This window comes from Solanum tuberosum, unplaced genomic scaffold, assembly GCF_000226075.1.
Source record: "Solanum tuberosum cultivar DM 1-3 516 R44 unplaced genomic scaffold, SolTub_3.0 scf00222, whole genome shotgun sequence".
Taxonomy (NCBI): Eukaryota; Viridiplantae; Streptophyta; class Magnoliopsida; order Solanales; family Solanaceae; genus Solanum; species Solanum tuberosum.
This window is the reverse complement of record NW_006239147.1, coordinates 1050427-1066857: the sequence shown is the minus strand read 5'-3', so window position 1 is coordinate 1066857 and position 16431 is coordinate 1050427. Positions and strand designations below refer to the sequence as shown.

The 16431-nt window shown below is 35.1% G+C and overlaps 1 protein-coding gene across 1 annotated transcript; it reads left to right on the top strand.

The window, feature by feature from the left end:
- Positions 1–1950: 1950 nt before the first annotated feature.
- On the top strand, positions 1951–2663 carry LOC102582105 (wound-induced basic protein-like). The gene is made up of 2 exons (XM_006356479.2): positions 1951–2058; positions 2453–2663. The coding sequence occupies exons 1-2, from the start codon at positions 1988–1990 to the stop codon at positions 2523–2525; spliced, it is 144 nt and encodes a 47-aa protein (XP_006356541.1). The 5' UTR covers positions 1951–1987; the 3' UTR covers positions 2526–2663.
- Positions 2664–16431: the final 13768 nt, after the last annotated feature.

The following is a 16431-nucleotide window of genomic DNA, read 5'->3' as shown; positions in this document are numbered from 1 at the left end:
GGAGATGTATTTAATTATTTGGTTGCAAAAATAACTTTTGAGGCAGAACGGTCCGTGACCGCTCCGCGATGCGAAAGAAGTTTCCCCAAATCTGAGGAACAGGTCTGCGCCGTGGACCTGGTGCCCAGATTTGCCCGACTTTTCCTTCTTCGTTTTTCCAACCTCAAATTGCCTAAACTCGACTATTTTTCTCAAATTCTCTTTTAGATTCAGATACCCAGCATATGTACACAAGAATCTAACTCAAAACAACTCTTAAAAATCAACGTATTAATCTCTAAAACTCCTCAGTCTCAGCCCAATTCAAGAACGAAAGTAAATTCAAGAATATACATCAAGAACATCTAACTTTCAACCTTTTTAGAACGAATTTCGCTGAACTTAACATGATTGGCGCGTGGGTGAACGAACCCAACGCTATGAAAGTCTCACATACCTCGTATGGATCACACCTTGACGAAATCCACGAGCTTAGCTTCAAGAATTGACGATTTCCTTGCTTTCTCTTCTCCTTTCTCCTCTTCTTTTCTCTTCTTTCAAAACCCTAACTCAAATTTCAAAAGCGTAAACTGACCAATATCAGTTTAGACCCTAATTAATTACCAAAAAATAAAATTAAGTCATTGGGTATGGAAAAGACCAAAATACCCTTCCAAAATCCGGATTAGACTTTAATTTCCTTATCCATACAGCCCAACTTCAAATGGGCATATCTCACTTATACGAACTCGTAATTGTGCAAACTTGGCGGCATTGGAAAGATAATTCAAAGATATTTTCTAAGGTATCTGGAAAAATACATAACTCATCCTGATCCAGGAGTTATGATCGTTTGAAGTTGACCCAAAACTCATTCTTAACTTAACTCTTGTCAAATTTCCAAATTTTTATTATTTCCAAAATCACTCTTTCAAATTCTAGCTCTTTCTAGTTCTTTCAATTTGCGAGATGCTACAAATCTAGTCATATTCCTTTATAGAGCATCTGACACAACATCCTTGAAGCCATGTCAAAAAGTTTTATTTAACGTTTGTCTTTTTTTCCTGGTTCACTTGGCACATCAAGGTACGATAAGATTTTTTAAGGCCTTTATGTCCTTATAATGACATACCAAATTTGAATTTTGTCTTCAAGAGATGGTAGTATAGATCTTAAAAGGGGTTTTTATTGTACGTTGAACAATTGCAGAAGAGAAAACTTTTCTGAATACTCAATTAACGTATGTTATTTTAATCTATACAAACAAATAGTTATAACAATAACTTTGCAGAAATATAAATAACAAAGTTTAAAGCATGTACTCAAAAATAAAAATTAATAACATAAACATAAATGAATGGCTGTAAAAAAACGTACCAGGATCTGTAACAATAGAATGAAATTAAAAGGAAAAAATCGAGTCGACTGAATGCACAATGTCGCCTTCAGTAAATTATTCCCCTCTAGTTCCCTAGGTTTAAAGAATAAAATCCTCTCAAGATAGAACGATTCTATTCACCAGTGTACTGATACACAAAACAATGGTGGCAGTGAGCCACTCAACACGAGCAAAATACACAAATATTTAATTGTGCAAAAGAAGAAGAAGTTCAGAATTTTCATTGTTTTAAAATGAGAGGAGATCTCTCTATTTATAGACAACAAATGACAAATTTTTATTGTGTCTTATCAGAAAGGTCACAACTCTTTGAAAAAATTACAACCTTTCATAAAAGTCACAACATTTTATAAAAGTCGCAATTTTTAATAAAAATCTCCGTAAAAAAGTTGTTTGTTATTTAAGTGTAATGGTTATTATCCCCGTAAAAAAGTTGTTTGTTATTTAAGTGTAACCCATTCCTCATTAACTTAGCCCACAAGGTCTGAACAAGCGGCCCATTACCAATTACTGGAGCGATATAATATAAATAGAAGCAATTAACAAAGAGAAGTTGAAAGTGAAACTTAGGGTTTTGTTTATTGTACTAGTTGTTGCCGACCAACTAGGATGATTTACGACGTGAATTCGCCGCTATTCCGATCGTTCCTCAGCCAGAAGGGAGGCGCATCTGACAAGAGGTACATATAAATTCTCTCGCTAACCATAAATTCATCGTCGCTCAATGTTTTATGATTTATTGTTCATGGAGGTATTATAAATTTATGATTTATGCTGTATTAGGGTTACATTCTCAAATTCATAGCCTAACCTAACACGTAAAGTTTAATGGATTTTGCCTGCTTGCAGAGAATATTCCGTCTGTTAGATTTCCTTTTACATTATCTCCTTTTGTTCGTTTCCTTTTAGGTGGAGGCTTTGAATAGATTTTATACATAAATTTCTCGATTAGCTTTGTGAGCTTGCAGAGAACATTCCTGTATCTTTATCTAATGTAGTTTTCGTGTCCACTTGTTCCTTCATTGTCGTGTCAACAGCCTCACTTCACTCTAACCTTTTTGTTTAATTCTACAGGAAAACAGAAGAGCAGAAGTCCAAGGAAAAGAGGCCAAAAGCAAGTGAAAACAAGCCTGTAATGAATGAATGATGTAAACTTATTTTAGAATATATGGAATGTTGTTAAGCAACTCGATGTTGAATTTGTACTGCATTTGACATTTAAATAGATATTTGATCCTTTACTTCTATTGGTTTTAATTTCCGATCCAAGCTTTTCATTTTGGGACTAATTTGTGTCACGTTTGTGGTTAAATGGTGGCTTAACTAAGTTTTAGAACTTGAGAATCTCTAGTGTACGTAACCATTGGAAGTAGGCTGTTTATGGTTATGATTAAAAACCAAACCAAACCGCAATTCGATTAAAAAATATTAAGAATCTTTATTACTCTCATTATTGTCTCAATTCATACATAAATTCTTTTTTAATCAATCTAAAAAAGACATATTTCTATATTTTACAATATTTTAATGACGCCATCAATATTTTATAGTATTTTACGTATGTGGGATTCTCTTATTTGACAAAAAATCTATAAAGATATTATACTATTTTTAAGAATAGTTTTGAAATATTGCAAAATCTTTTCATATTTTTTACATTTCGTATCCAGTCAAATTTAATTACATAATTTGAGACTGAGTGAGAAGTTTTTGTTTTTATTGACATACCAATAAACTGATAAAGAAATTATTGATTATGATTTTGATATTAACAAAAAGCCAGGCCAAGACAGGTCTTTCCTAGGTCTTACTCCAAACTCATTCTTCAATATGTCTTGAAAAATTTGACCTCTTTCCTTGAGTGAAAACAAATTTTCCGTTTCGATGACTACTCTCAAAACTAAATTAGGTTTGATTAAATTATAAAAAAAATACTTTTAATTACAATTCGTCTTATATATTCATAGTTCATATTAAGTGAATTGTTGGGTATGATGCACCTTAAAAGAAAATAAACTTTAAGGACATAATTTAAAGACTACTTTCCACTATTACCTTTTAAATTATTTCAAAACTTGCCTCTTAGAAAATATTGAGTTTGAAAGTATATTTTTATTTGAAACATTAACACAATTATTTCCTTAGTAGTTTGTTGCTACAATTTCTATTTAGCTTGTTCCACTCATACTCACTTCACTCGCTTTCGTTCAGTAGTGATTCTTCATTCTTTAGATAGCCGCATGAGAGATTTGACGTTTCATTCAGTTCAGGTCCTTATTAGTTCCAGTTGAATCGCGAGTGAAGCTCGACATCTCTACGACAGTAAACTACCTTTTGTTTTTTCTCGTGGTCCTTCTGATAAGGGTAAGGATGTAGAGTTCTAGTACATTAGTATTTTTTATAGTCCTAGTACGTTAGTATGTTCGAGTTATACGTAGTTAGTCCTCTTCTCTTTAGGTTTCTTATGTCCAGCATACTCCTTTCTCTTCTATAGTGGTAACATGTATAAATATCACACATTGTATCAATAATACTTACGCTTTTATAATCATTTCTAACTCTTATACTTTCTATCTCAAAAGATCATTCGATTTTGAAAATTTATCTAGTAAAGTCATTAACTTTGTTTTGTATCAATAAAATCACTCAGCTTAAATCTTTGTATCAATAAAATCACTCAACTAAATTACCATTACAAACCAATTTGATATGACAAAATAAGTTATTTTTTATGGTTAAATAATGACAATAACTTATTGTGATTTCGCGAAGGTATATAATTAGTATTTGAAAAATCCTCAACTCACAAGGATGAAAAATATCTAAATTCAATCATATGCTTGATAAGATACTATATTATATAGATAAAATAATGAACAAGAATCTCAAACTAGACCAAATAGAAGGATTCGTCATGTTTTACTTGTTGTTCAATGAGATATGCGACAATTTTATTGAGTTTGTTTGTCCTCAAGATCTGGTTTGAATTTGTGATGGCCTTCTCTTCACCTATACAATGTGACAGTAATTTGGAAGTAGAGGCCTTGGAATTTAAATATGGTTTGAGCAGATGTATACTTTTGAATTATAGAGACTTTACCCTTGAAGTGGATTCATTATCTCTGAGTCTAGAGCCTAAAGGCCAAAAAAAATTGCCAAAAATTCCAAAAGGGTACATCAAAATTTATTTTTACCAAAATAGCAAAATAGCTCCTGACGTAGCGATTTTCTTCTAACACCGTTACTCAGTTAAAAAAATAATTGAAAATCGCTGTTAAGATCTTAGCTACTGCCTAATTATATGCTGAGTCAGCATGTTAGTTGTTGATTCTGTTAGTTTGTTACATAACTAACTAGTTGAGTAGGTTAGTTAGTTTAGCCACATCATTGTATATAAATACATACTGACGTCTTCAATAAGAAACGGTTTTCATTTTCTCTAAGTTGATCCACATTATGAAAGATGCTCCTATGGAGCTTGTATCAATGGTGGAGTCCTGAATTTAACATGGTATCAGAGCCTAGGTGAAGATTCGACAGGGGATTTCATCTTCGCATCAATTCCTTTTTCTCTGGCCTTTGTTGCCATTGTTGGATTTCTTTTCTTCTAGTTTCTACTCTTGTTTGATTCTCATGGCGATTGATGAATCGATATCAACTGCTGCTACCAATGTTACAGCAGGTGGACCTAGCTTGATTGATTCGAACAATCTGTTGTACTTGCATCCTTCAGATAACCCTGACGCAGCACTCGTTCCAATTCCTTTTGACGGAGGAGGTTATGGATCATGGCGACAGAGTGTACTCCGAGCACTCTCGGCGAAGAACAAATTAGGTTTTGTCAATGGCGATTGTAAGAAACCTGAAATCAATTCCATCCAATTCCGGCACTGGGAACATTGCGATGACATGGTTATATCGTGGATTCTCAATTCTCTGTCCAAGGAAATTTCGGACAGTGTGGAATATGTCAACAATTTGATGGAGCTCTGGAAGGAGCTTGAAGATCGATATGATCAGACGAATGGGGCAAAACTGTATCAGATCCATAAGGAAATCAACAATCTGACCCAAGGAACTCTTGACATCACTGCTTACTATACCAAGATGAAGAAATTGTGGGAAGAACTCAACAATCTCTGCACAAAGAATCATTGTACTTGTGTGTGTTCGTATGGAGCAAAGGAAAATGTGCATAAAGCTGAGCAGGATCGTCGTTTGATACAGTTCCTCATGAGATTAAATGAGGTATACACTGCTGTAAGATGGAGTATTCTTATGTTGAATCCCTTACCTTCCATGGCTCAAGTTTTCTCAATTCTGATTCAAGAGGAAAAGCAACGAGAGTTCAAACCACACAATGTGATGAATATGGACTCTGCTTTCACTTAATGTTAGTTCTTCAGGGTCCAGAAATTTCAATCATGGATCCACCAGTAATACAGGACGCTCATCTGCAGGAAATTATGTGGACAAATCTCAATTGTTTTGCGATTACTGCAAAAGAACAAGACACACAGTAAAGAACTGTTATAAGCTTCATGGATACCCCCAAAACAATCAGAATGAACATAACAAGCAGAATCCACCAGCTCAGCATACTAAGAGTCCACATTTCAACAGAAACACACAGGCATATAACTCTAATCCCAACTACAATTACAAACGAGTTGCAGGGAATGTTCATGGTACACCAGTTGATTCGCTGTTCAATGAAGGGGACAATCAAATGAAGAAGGATACGGTTGACAATGTAAGTTTGTCAAGGGAGCAATACCACAATGTTATGACAATGCTGCATCACTTCCAAGTGAACAATGCTGGAGCAGTTGCAGATAGTCCTGATATGGGTAATGGTTTTGTGAACTTTGCAGGTAACGTAATTTGTACTTCCTCTATTTATCTTGGTAAATTTTCATGCAAACATTTTGAATCAAAATCTGACTTGTGGATCTAGATTCGGGGCATCGAACCACATGACTTTTCACAAATCCTTCTTGACAAACATTAGACCTTTACCATATCCTATTTTGATAAGCCTACCAAATGGATATAAAGTAAAAGTGACTGAGCTAGGAGATGTAACACTTACACCTATGATCACATTGTATAAAGTATTGTATGTGCCTTCTTTCAAATTCAATCTCATCTCCATACATTCTCTTACTGTTCCTTTAAAAGGCACTGTAACATTCACTGACACTACTTGTCTATTGCAGGGCCCTTCAATGAAGAGGCCTCAGGAGATTGGTAAGTGCAGGGATGGTTTATATTTCTTGTGCTCAAGATGCTTGATGGATAACAATGCTGGGAGAGCTGCTAGTACTTCTTGTTTTTTCATTTCCAATTCTGTCATAAAGAATTCTACATACTCTTCTCATTCATGTCTTTTACATTCACCTGTAATTGGCTCCAATTCACATAATAATAATGAGCACACTGTCTTGAATTCAGTCTTGTTCCCTAGAGATAATGAAGATTTGTTGTGGCACAACAGGCTTGGTCATGTACCTTTTGCAAAGATGAAAGCCATAATTTCCATATCTGCAAATTTTAAAACCAAACAACCATTTGTCTGTCCAGTTTGTCCTATGTCTAGGCAGACCAGATTACCCTTTCCTAAGAGCACAACTCATTCCACTACATTGTTTGAACTTCTGCATGTGGATCTCTGGGGACCCTACAATACTACCACACATGATAATCACAAGTATTTTATTACCATGGTGGATGACTGTAGCAGATCCACATGGACACATCTTTTGAGTTGCAAGAGTAATGCTCTTCAAGTGATCAAAGCTTTCATTTCCATGATTGAAAACCAATTTAACACATCCCTAAAGACCATTAGGTCAGACAATGACTTAGAGTTCATAAACAATGAAGCCACTCTCTATTTCCAATCCAAAGGCATAATTCACCAAAGGTCTTGTCCATACACACCACAGCAAAATAGTGTAGTTGAAAGAAAACACAAATATCTGTTAGAGACAGCCAGAGCCTTAATGTTTCAGTCTCACTTACCCCAGAAATATTGGGGAGAGTGCATCCTAACAGCCACTCATATCATAAACAGGTTAACCTTCTAGCTCCTTACATGGGAAATGTCCTTTTGAAGTTCTATACCAAAGAAAACCTCAATATTCAGCATTAAAGAGCTTTGGATGTTCTTTGTTATCCCACAATACCAAAGGTTCATAGGGACAAAATTTGAGCCTAGAACTACACCCCACATCTTTGTAGGGTATCCTTTTGGAACAAAAGGGGTGCATCTTTTGATTCTGTCTCCAAATCATTACATTGCATTCCTTCTAGTTCTTTTATCCCACTTAATCCTCATCTTGACTGTGAGGACACATATGTACATGTACCTTATTCAAATGATCATGAAAGTGTAAGTGTTATGGATACTAGATCATCACTTGATCCTGTTTTACAACCTGATGTCAATGATCCTATAGTTCATGCTGTTAAGGACCCTGTTTTTACAAGAAAATTTTGTAGAACTCATAAGGCACCTGCATATCTCAATGACTATCACTGCCTCACTAATGTACCTAAACAGCACACCCGTTCCCTATCCTTACATGCCTTATTTTCCAACAACCACCATATCACCCCTGATGATATTTCTCCTGATAGTCAATTTTTATTACAAAATGTATGTCATGATTGTGAACCACTGACCTATGAGGAAGCAACTATTAATCTTGCTTGGTAAGCAGCCATGATTCAAGAATTTGAGGCATTACATGCAAATCATACTTGGGACTTATTGCCACTCCCTATGGGTAAGAGAGCCATAGGCTGCAAATGGGTATATAAGGTGAACCACAAGGCAGATGGAAGCATTGAAAGATTCAAAGCAAGGTTAGTTGTCAAGGGTTATACTCAACAAGCAGGGATTGATTATGTGGAAACCTTCTCACCCGTTGTGAAGATGACAATAGTAAGATCCTTAATTGCCACTGCTGTGAAAGAGGTTGGAATATTCTCAACTCGATGTCAACAATACCTTCTCCATGGAGACTTGCATGAGAAAGTCTACATGGAGGCACCCCCTGGTTTAATGGTTGATGCACCAGGTCTGATTTGCAGGCTGAATAAATCACTTTACGGCCTTAAACAAGCCAGCAGATAGTGGTATGAAAAACTGACTGCTGCCTTGTATTCTAGAGGCTACACTCATTCTGTTAATGATTACTCCCTATTTTACAAGAAATCCGACAACTCAACTGTATTTGTCGCTGTATATGTGGATGATATTATCCTCACAGGCACTGATTCTGCAGAAATAGATTCACTCAGGAGGTTCTTACATGACCAATTTAAAATCAAAGATTTGGGAAGGTTGCATTACTTCTTAGGCCTTGAGGTTTTATACAAAAAGGATGGGGTTCTGATTTCACAGAGAAAGTTTGCTCTAGACCTTTTGAAAGAATTTGATTGCTTGCATTGTCCTAGTTTTTCTTCCCCTCTCGATCCAACTGTGCAGTTAAAGGCCAAGGAGGGGACTGTCCTCTCAGATCCTACCTTTTATAGAAAATTGGTGGGGAAGCTGAATTTTCTCACTAACACAAGGTTGGATATCTCCTATGCAGTGCAACATCTAAGCCAGTTTCTACAAGATCCCAGAGAACCTCACTTACATGCAGTTTTTCATCTACTAAGGTACATCAAGAGGGATCCCACACTTGGGATTTTTATTTCCAACATTAATGACTGCACAGTAAGAGCTTACTGTGACTCTGACTGGGCAGCATGCCCAGACTCTAGGAGATCAGTCTCAGGGTACATTGGGTTGCTGGGAAACACTCCAATTACTTGGAAATCCAAGAAACAAGAAATTGTGTCATTATCCTCAGCTGAAGCAGAGTACAGGTCTTTGAGGAAGGTTGTTGGTGAACTAGTGTGGTTGAACAGACTCTTTGAAGAACTTGTAGTGCCGACCTCAACACCTTATGCAGTATTCTGTGACAGTAAATCAGCTCTTCACATTGCGAGGAACCCCGTGTTCCACGAAAGAACCAAACACATAGAAGTGGACTGTCACTTTGTAAGGAACAAGCTCCATGATGGCCTCATGACCCTGCATCATGTCACTACTTCGGACCAACTCGCAGATGTCTTGACCAAAGCATTAACAGGAATTAAACACTTAGCTATTCTTAACAAGTTGGATGTAAGAAGTACACTTCCAACTTGAGGGGGGGTATTAAGATCTTAGCTACTGCCTAATTATATGCTGAGTCAGCATGTTAGTTGTTGATTCTGTTAGTTTGTTACATAACTAACTAGTTGAGTAGGTTAGTTAGTTTAGCCACATCATTGTATATAAATACATACTGACGTCTTCAATAAGAAACGGTTTTCATTTTCTCTAAGTTGATCCACATTATGAAAGATGCTCCTATGGAGCTTGTATCAATGGTGGAGTCCTGAATTTAACAAACGCTCCAAAGGTAGCGATTTTAGAAAAAAAAAGTTCTTAAAAATCGCTTCCTTGGCAACGATTTCAGTAAAAAAAAAAAAAATTATATAAAAAGGCAACGATTTCAGGTTTCTTGGCCTAACTGACACTTAGCCTAACTGATACTTGGGGACCTCAGGTTTCTGTGAATGGTTTTGTGTATGGGCTGGCTATAGTCAAGGTGGAATTTATCATCTACTTTGATCTGATTAAGAAATAATTTTATTTTATGGATGTTCCTGATGATCGTGGTTTTGATAGCCAACTTGTTCGTAGAAAGCTTACGGTTTTGAGGGGATCACTTGCCATGATGGTCTCTGTTGAGGATACCATCATGAATGAAATGAGTTGATACTGTTGGACTAAGAAGTTCACTTTATAGAACCTTTCTCCAAAAAGACAATGCCGTTGGGAATGTTGAACGATCATAAGCTTCTCATTGTTGTTTTAAAAACTCATCCTTATGCTCTTAGAAAAGTCTACTCTTATGATCTGGTTACCAAAAAGATGGAATATTTTCATGTGCCAAAGGAACAAGATTTAGCATCGTATGCGGCAGTGCTTGGGTTCTATTTTGAGAGCTTGGAACTTGAAGACGGATATGGCCGGAGATACTGAAATAAACAAGTTTGTGATTACTACTTTGGTTAGAGTAGTAATGGCGCTATTAAGTGCTGGTTTGTTTTCAATTTTATTCCTTAATTACTTTGATCAACTTCCTGAATCTTTGATTAGCTTTAAAATCTCTTACATTTGGAGAATTTTTTTAGAAATATTGTTTTGTTCATTTATTTATTGCAGTAGATATATTATTACATTTGGAGAATTGTTTTTGTTTCTTTGATGTTTTTATCTCATCTATTTTAACTTATATTTTTTCCTTTTAAACTTGTTTTGTAAAATATATATTCTTTAGTGGAAGTTTTATTGAAAAAACATATTTATCCTTTGAAAAAAGCGATAAAATTTGCATATATTTTATCCTCAAAATTCACTTGTGATAACACAACGGGTTTGTTGTTAGTTGTTGGAAGTGAAGTTTCATGGACGACTCATCTAATATTCCCTTTTGAAAAGCCAAAGCAATGTCAATAGTTGCCACTAAAATATTAAGAATTCTTAATATTCTTATTATTATTATTTCAATTTATACTATACATTCTTGTTTAATCAACCTAAAAAGGAAATATTTCTATATATATATTTTTAATAACACCATTGATATTTAACCTAAAAAAGGAATATTTCTAATTTTTTTTTAAATAACACCATTGATATTATACTCATGTCGGATTCTCTTATTTGGCAAAAGGTCTATAAAGGTATAGTCTTTTAAAAACTAGTTTTAAAACATTGCAAAATCTTTTTATATTTTTTACATTTCATATCCAGTTAAATTTAATTACCTAAATTTAGATAGAATGAGTAGTTTTTATTTTTATTGATGTACCAATAAAATGATAAAGAAAATTATTCATTATTATTTTGATATTAACAAAAAGCCAAGACAAGTCTTTTCTACGTCTTACTCCAAAAACATTCTTCAATATATCTGAAAAACTTGACATCTTTCCTTGAATGAAAATAAATTTTCCGTTTCAATGACTTCTCTCAAAAATAAATTGGGTGTGACTAAATTAATATTAGATATTTAAAAATTATAAAAAGTACTTTTAATTACAATTCTTCTTGTATATTCACAGTTAGTTGTGGCAAATAAGCGGGTTGGGTCAAAATTTTGGGTGGGTTAAAAATGGGTCAACATAAAATGTATAATAATTCAACCCGCCCATATTTGATATGGGTAAAAATGAATTAGGTAACAAATGGGTTGGGTAGGATACTAGTTTGCCCATATTTTACCCATATTTTCATGAGTAAAATAGTACTCTACTTAAAAATTCAACATGGAGAAAATATTTTAGTCTTTTTTTAGATGAAAAATATTGAAAATGCTTCATTTAGTTTTATTGTATCATAAAAGTAAAAAAAAAAATCTTATAACTTTTCAATATAAAATAAAATTATGTAATAACATGGGGAAAATATTTTGAATTTCAAAGTAAATGAATATTTACATTTTAGGACGAAAACATGCTTAATGCACTTTAAGCAATGTCAATACTAATACATGATTTGCTTATTTTGCACTATTATATTTTATTATCCAATATAAAATTAAACAAATAAAAAAATATAATTATAATTAACAAAAGAAATGTATATTTAAAATATATATTTTTGGAGGGCCAAATACTTCACATTTTTAATTATAGAGAAAAATAATTAGTTCTATAGGAGAACATAAAAAGGATGAGAAGTGAAAATATTTTTAGTGATGTGATGAATTTTGAGTGAATAAAAGTTAGAAGCTCATACCTATTTGTCTAATGGAAGATTGTCGAAAATGTGCCATAACCGACTTTAAAGATAGTAATCGTTGGAGGTGTCTCTTCGGACAAGATGGTTATATGGTTTTAAATTCATTGTTACCAAAATGGACTAAGGATATATTCGTAATTTTAAGTCTCAAGCTAGGGTTAATACATATATTGTAGAAATTAGTGACAATTGTATTAAGTTGTTAGCTAGCTTAGTATGTATACACAGATTAATAACAAAATCTGTTAGATTAGATTAGCTGGCAGTATAATTAGTTAGTCACGTGTATAGTTAGTGGATGACATGTATAAATAGCGATAGTTGGATTGTATGAAGAAATAAGACAGTTTCACAAATTCTCCATTTTACTTTCTGATTCCTTCTTCCTTCTTCCTTGATATCAATGTAACAGTAGCCATTGTAGCTGGGTTAATACTTTCAACATGGTATCAGAGCTCGGTTCCACTAAAGCCTAGCACATCCTGTTACAGAGATATTCATGCGATTGATGATTTTTTCTCTCTTCTGTGTAATCGAGTTCAATTCGTGTAAAAGGTAGCTTAAAATAGTAGATACAACAGATCTGTCAACACAGTCGCCATCACCATCGAGCTCCACATAGATTCAGAAGTTCACTGATATTCATCTGAGGAGTCCTTTGTATCTTCATCCATCAGATACGCCAGGTAGCATTCTAATTCCACAGAAATTAACTGGCATAAAGAATTATACAGGTTGGAGTAATTCCATGAGAGTAGCATTGCTAGCTAAAAACAAAATTGCTTTTGTTGATGGATCATGTAGAAAAGAGCAATATCTAGGAGATTTAGAACATAAGTGGGAGAGGTGTAATGCATTTGTCTTGTCATGGATCACTAATTCTGTTTCGAATGAACTAGCAAATGGCCTCATGTTCTCATCTAGTGCTCATACTGTATGGAAGGATCTAAAGGAGCGTTTTGATAAAAGAAACCTTACTAGGATCTATCAATTACATCGAGAAATATGCACCATGAGTCAGGGCACTCTTACTGTTTCAGACTACTACTCTAAGCTTAGAAATTTATGGGATGAACACATTTCTTTAGTACCACTACCAGTTTGTGAATGTGACAAGTATAGAGAGTATGCAGATCATATGGAGAAGCAGAAGCTTATACAGTTTTTGATGGGATTGAACGAGACATTTGCTCAATCTCGTAGTCATATTTTGATGACTGTTCCTAGTCCTAACTTGAATCAAGCCTACAACATGATAATGCAGGATGAAAGTCAAAGAGTACAATCCAACATAATATCTGCTTCAGTTTTTCCATTACAACAGTTGAATGTTAATGAACCCACTGCATTGGCATCTATGCAGCATAACAAGTCCAAGAAGCCTAATAATTTATACTGTGAACATTGCCATATGAGGAATCATAATACCAAGTACTGCTACAAGTTGATAGGATATCCATCTGATCATAAGTATGGCAAGAAGAATCCCATAGATAGAAATGAGAGGAAGCCACAGTTTGGGGATGAAAGACAAAGGTTTCAAAGTGATAGGCATGAAAGGGTTGGTGGTAATAGAAGACAACAGACACACAATGCACAGTGTGGTGATTCTTCTGAGTATGGGAACAAACATCAGCAAAATCACACTACAGATCATCTGGATAGTATGGAGTCTGGAAATAGTTCTTCAGCATCTATGTTAGTGTCATCATTCACTCATGATCAATACAATCATATTATGAGGATGTTGGGCACTGATTCTGCATCACAAGGAGCCATGGCTAATATGGTAGGTATACCTCATAATACTACTTCATGCTTTACTTCAAGGTGTTTTTCTGCAGGTTTAACCACAGTTTCTTGGGTGGTTGACACTGGTGCTACCAATCACATGGTCTGTAACATGAAATCCTTGTTAAACTCATCACCTGCACCACATTCTAACAACCAAGTCCATCTTCCAAATGGTCAAAAACAGATGTCAAACACATTGGCACAATAACACTATTTGATAATTGTGTGTTGAAAAATGTGTTGCATGTTCCTAAATTTGAGTATAACCTCCTGTCCATTTCCAAGCTCACTAAAGAACTTCATTGTTGTGTCTCTTTCTATTCTTCTTTTTGCATCTTTCAGGACTATCAACTGGCAAGGTGAAGGGGATTGGTAGAGAAAATGAAGGATTATACTTACTTCCATCTACTCAACAACATTCATCTGTCGGTGCTCATGTTAAACCATATTCCTGTGCATCATCTATTTAAGATGACCCCTCCATCTGGCATCTCAGACTTGGACATGCACCAGTTGCTGTTCTTCAAAAGATTCCTCTACTCACATCCACCTTTCTGAATAAAGATTCTACATTCTGTTCAATTTGTCCCCTTGCTAGACAAACTAGATTACCATTCCCTCATAGTACTAAGAAATCTGTAAATCCTTTTGATATCATTCACATAGATGTTTGGGGCCCTTACAAACAGTGTACTTACAATGGTTATCGATACTTCCTCACTATTGTAGATGATCATTCTAGAATGACTTGGATTTACTTGTTAAGATTGAAAAGTGATGTAATAATGCACATTACTTCCTTTCTTACTCTTGTTAAAAATCAGTTTTCAGCTTCGGTTAAAATTGTACGAACTGATAATAGTTTAGAATTTTTCAATTCTCAATGCAATTCTCTGTTCAATTCTATTGGTATTATTCATTAAAGTACTTGTGTATATACACCTCAGCAAAATGACATTGCTGAAAGAAAGCACAGACACCTTCTTGAAATGGTTAGAGCCCTTAGATTTCAGGCTCATATACCTCTCAAATTTTGGGGTGAGTGTGTCTCTACTGCAGCCTTTCTCATTAACAGATTACCATCCACACTCTTATCCAACAAATCACCTTATGAGGTGTTTCATGGTCATCCTCCTAAGCTTGATTACATTAAAGTTTTTGGCTGCCTATGTTATGCAACCAAGCCACTCTACACTGATAAATTCTCTTCTAAGGTTATACCATCTATTTTCATGGGATATGCAACCACTCAAAAGGGGTACAAGCTGTACAATATTTCCTCAGACACTTTTTCCATAAGCAGGGATGTCACTTTCAAGGAACATATATTCCCTTTCCAGCATCCCAAGTCCACCTTTTTCACTCCTGATTCTCTGTCCTCTTCACATACATTTCCTTCCACATCAGCCTTTCCTCATTCTCTGAATGTACCTTTAGAGTCTCATGATCATTTCTTGTGCAATTCATCTCCATCTACATCTTCATCAGTTCTTACTCCCATTATTCCTACCACTCCTATTCTTGCTCCTTCACCTCCTCATGTCAGGAAATCCTCTAGAGTCACAAAGCCTCCTCTTTGGCACATTGATTACATTACACAATCGAAACTTTCTGATGTCACTCATCCTATTCCAATTGTCTTTCATATTCTGCCATTTCACCATCTTATAGAGCCTACCTCACTGTCCTTTTCTTCAGCCATTCCTGAGCCTTCCTCCTTACACCCCAAGCTGCTCATGATAGTAATGGATTTTGCTATGGAGCAAGAGATTGTTGCCCTAACTGATAATCACACTTAGGAGATTGTGGATCTAACCTGTAGGTAAAACTCATATTGGTTGCAAGTGGGTGTATAAGGTGAAATATAAGGCTGATGGTTCTGTTGAAAGGTATAAGGCTAGGTTGGTTGCTAAGGGGTTCACTCAGCAGGAAGGGCTCGACTATCATGATACTTTTTCTCCTGTTGTCAAAATGGTCACTGTACGGATTGTTGTTTCTATAGCTGCTTAGTCTAATTAGCCTTTGTTACAGATGGATGTGTATAATGCCTTCCTCCAAGGTGATCTCCTGGAGGAGATCTATATGACTTTGCCACCCGATTTTGATAGCCAGGGGGAGCATAAGGTCTGTAGGCTACTCAAATCCCTGTATGGCTTAAAACAAGCCAGCAAACAATGGAACCTGAAACTTACAACAACCCTTGTTAAATCTGGGTTCACACAAAGCAAGTTGGATTATTCTTTGTTTACAAAAAGGAATAAAGGAGGGATTGTCATCATACTTGTTTATGTTGATGACTTATTAATTACTGGGAGTGACAGAATACTCATTCAAGAAGCTAAGGAAATTCTGAATTACAATTTCAAGATAAAGGACCTTGGAGAGTTGAGATACTTCCTTGGAATAG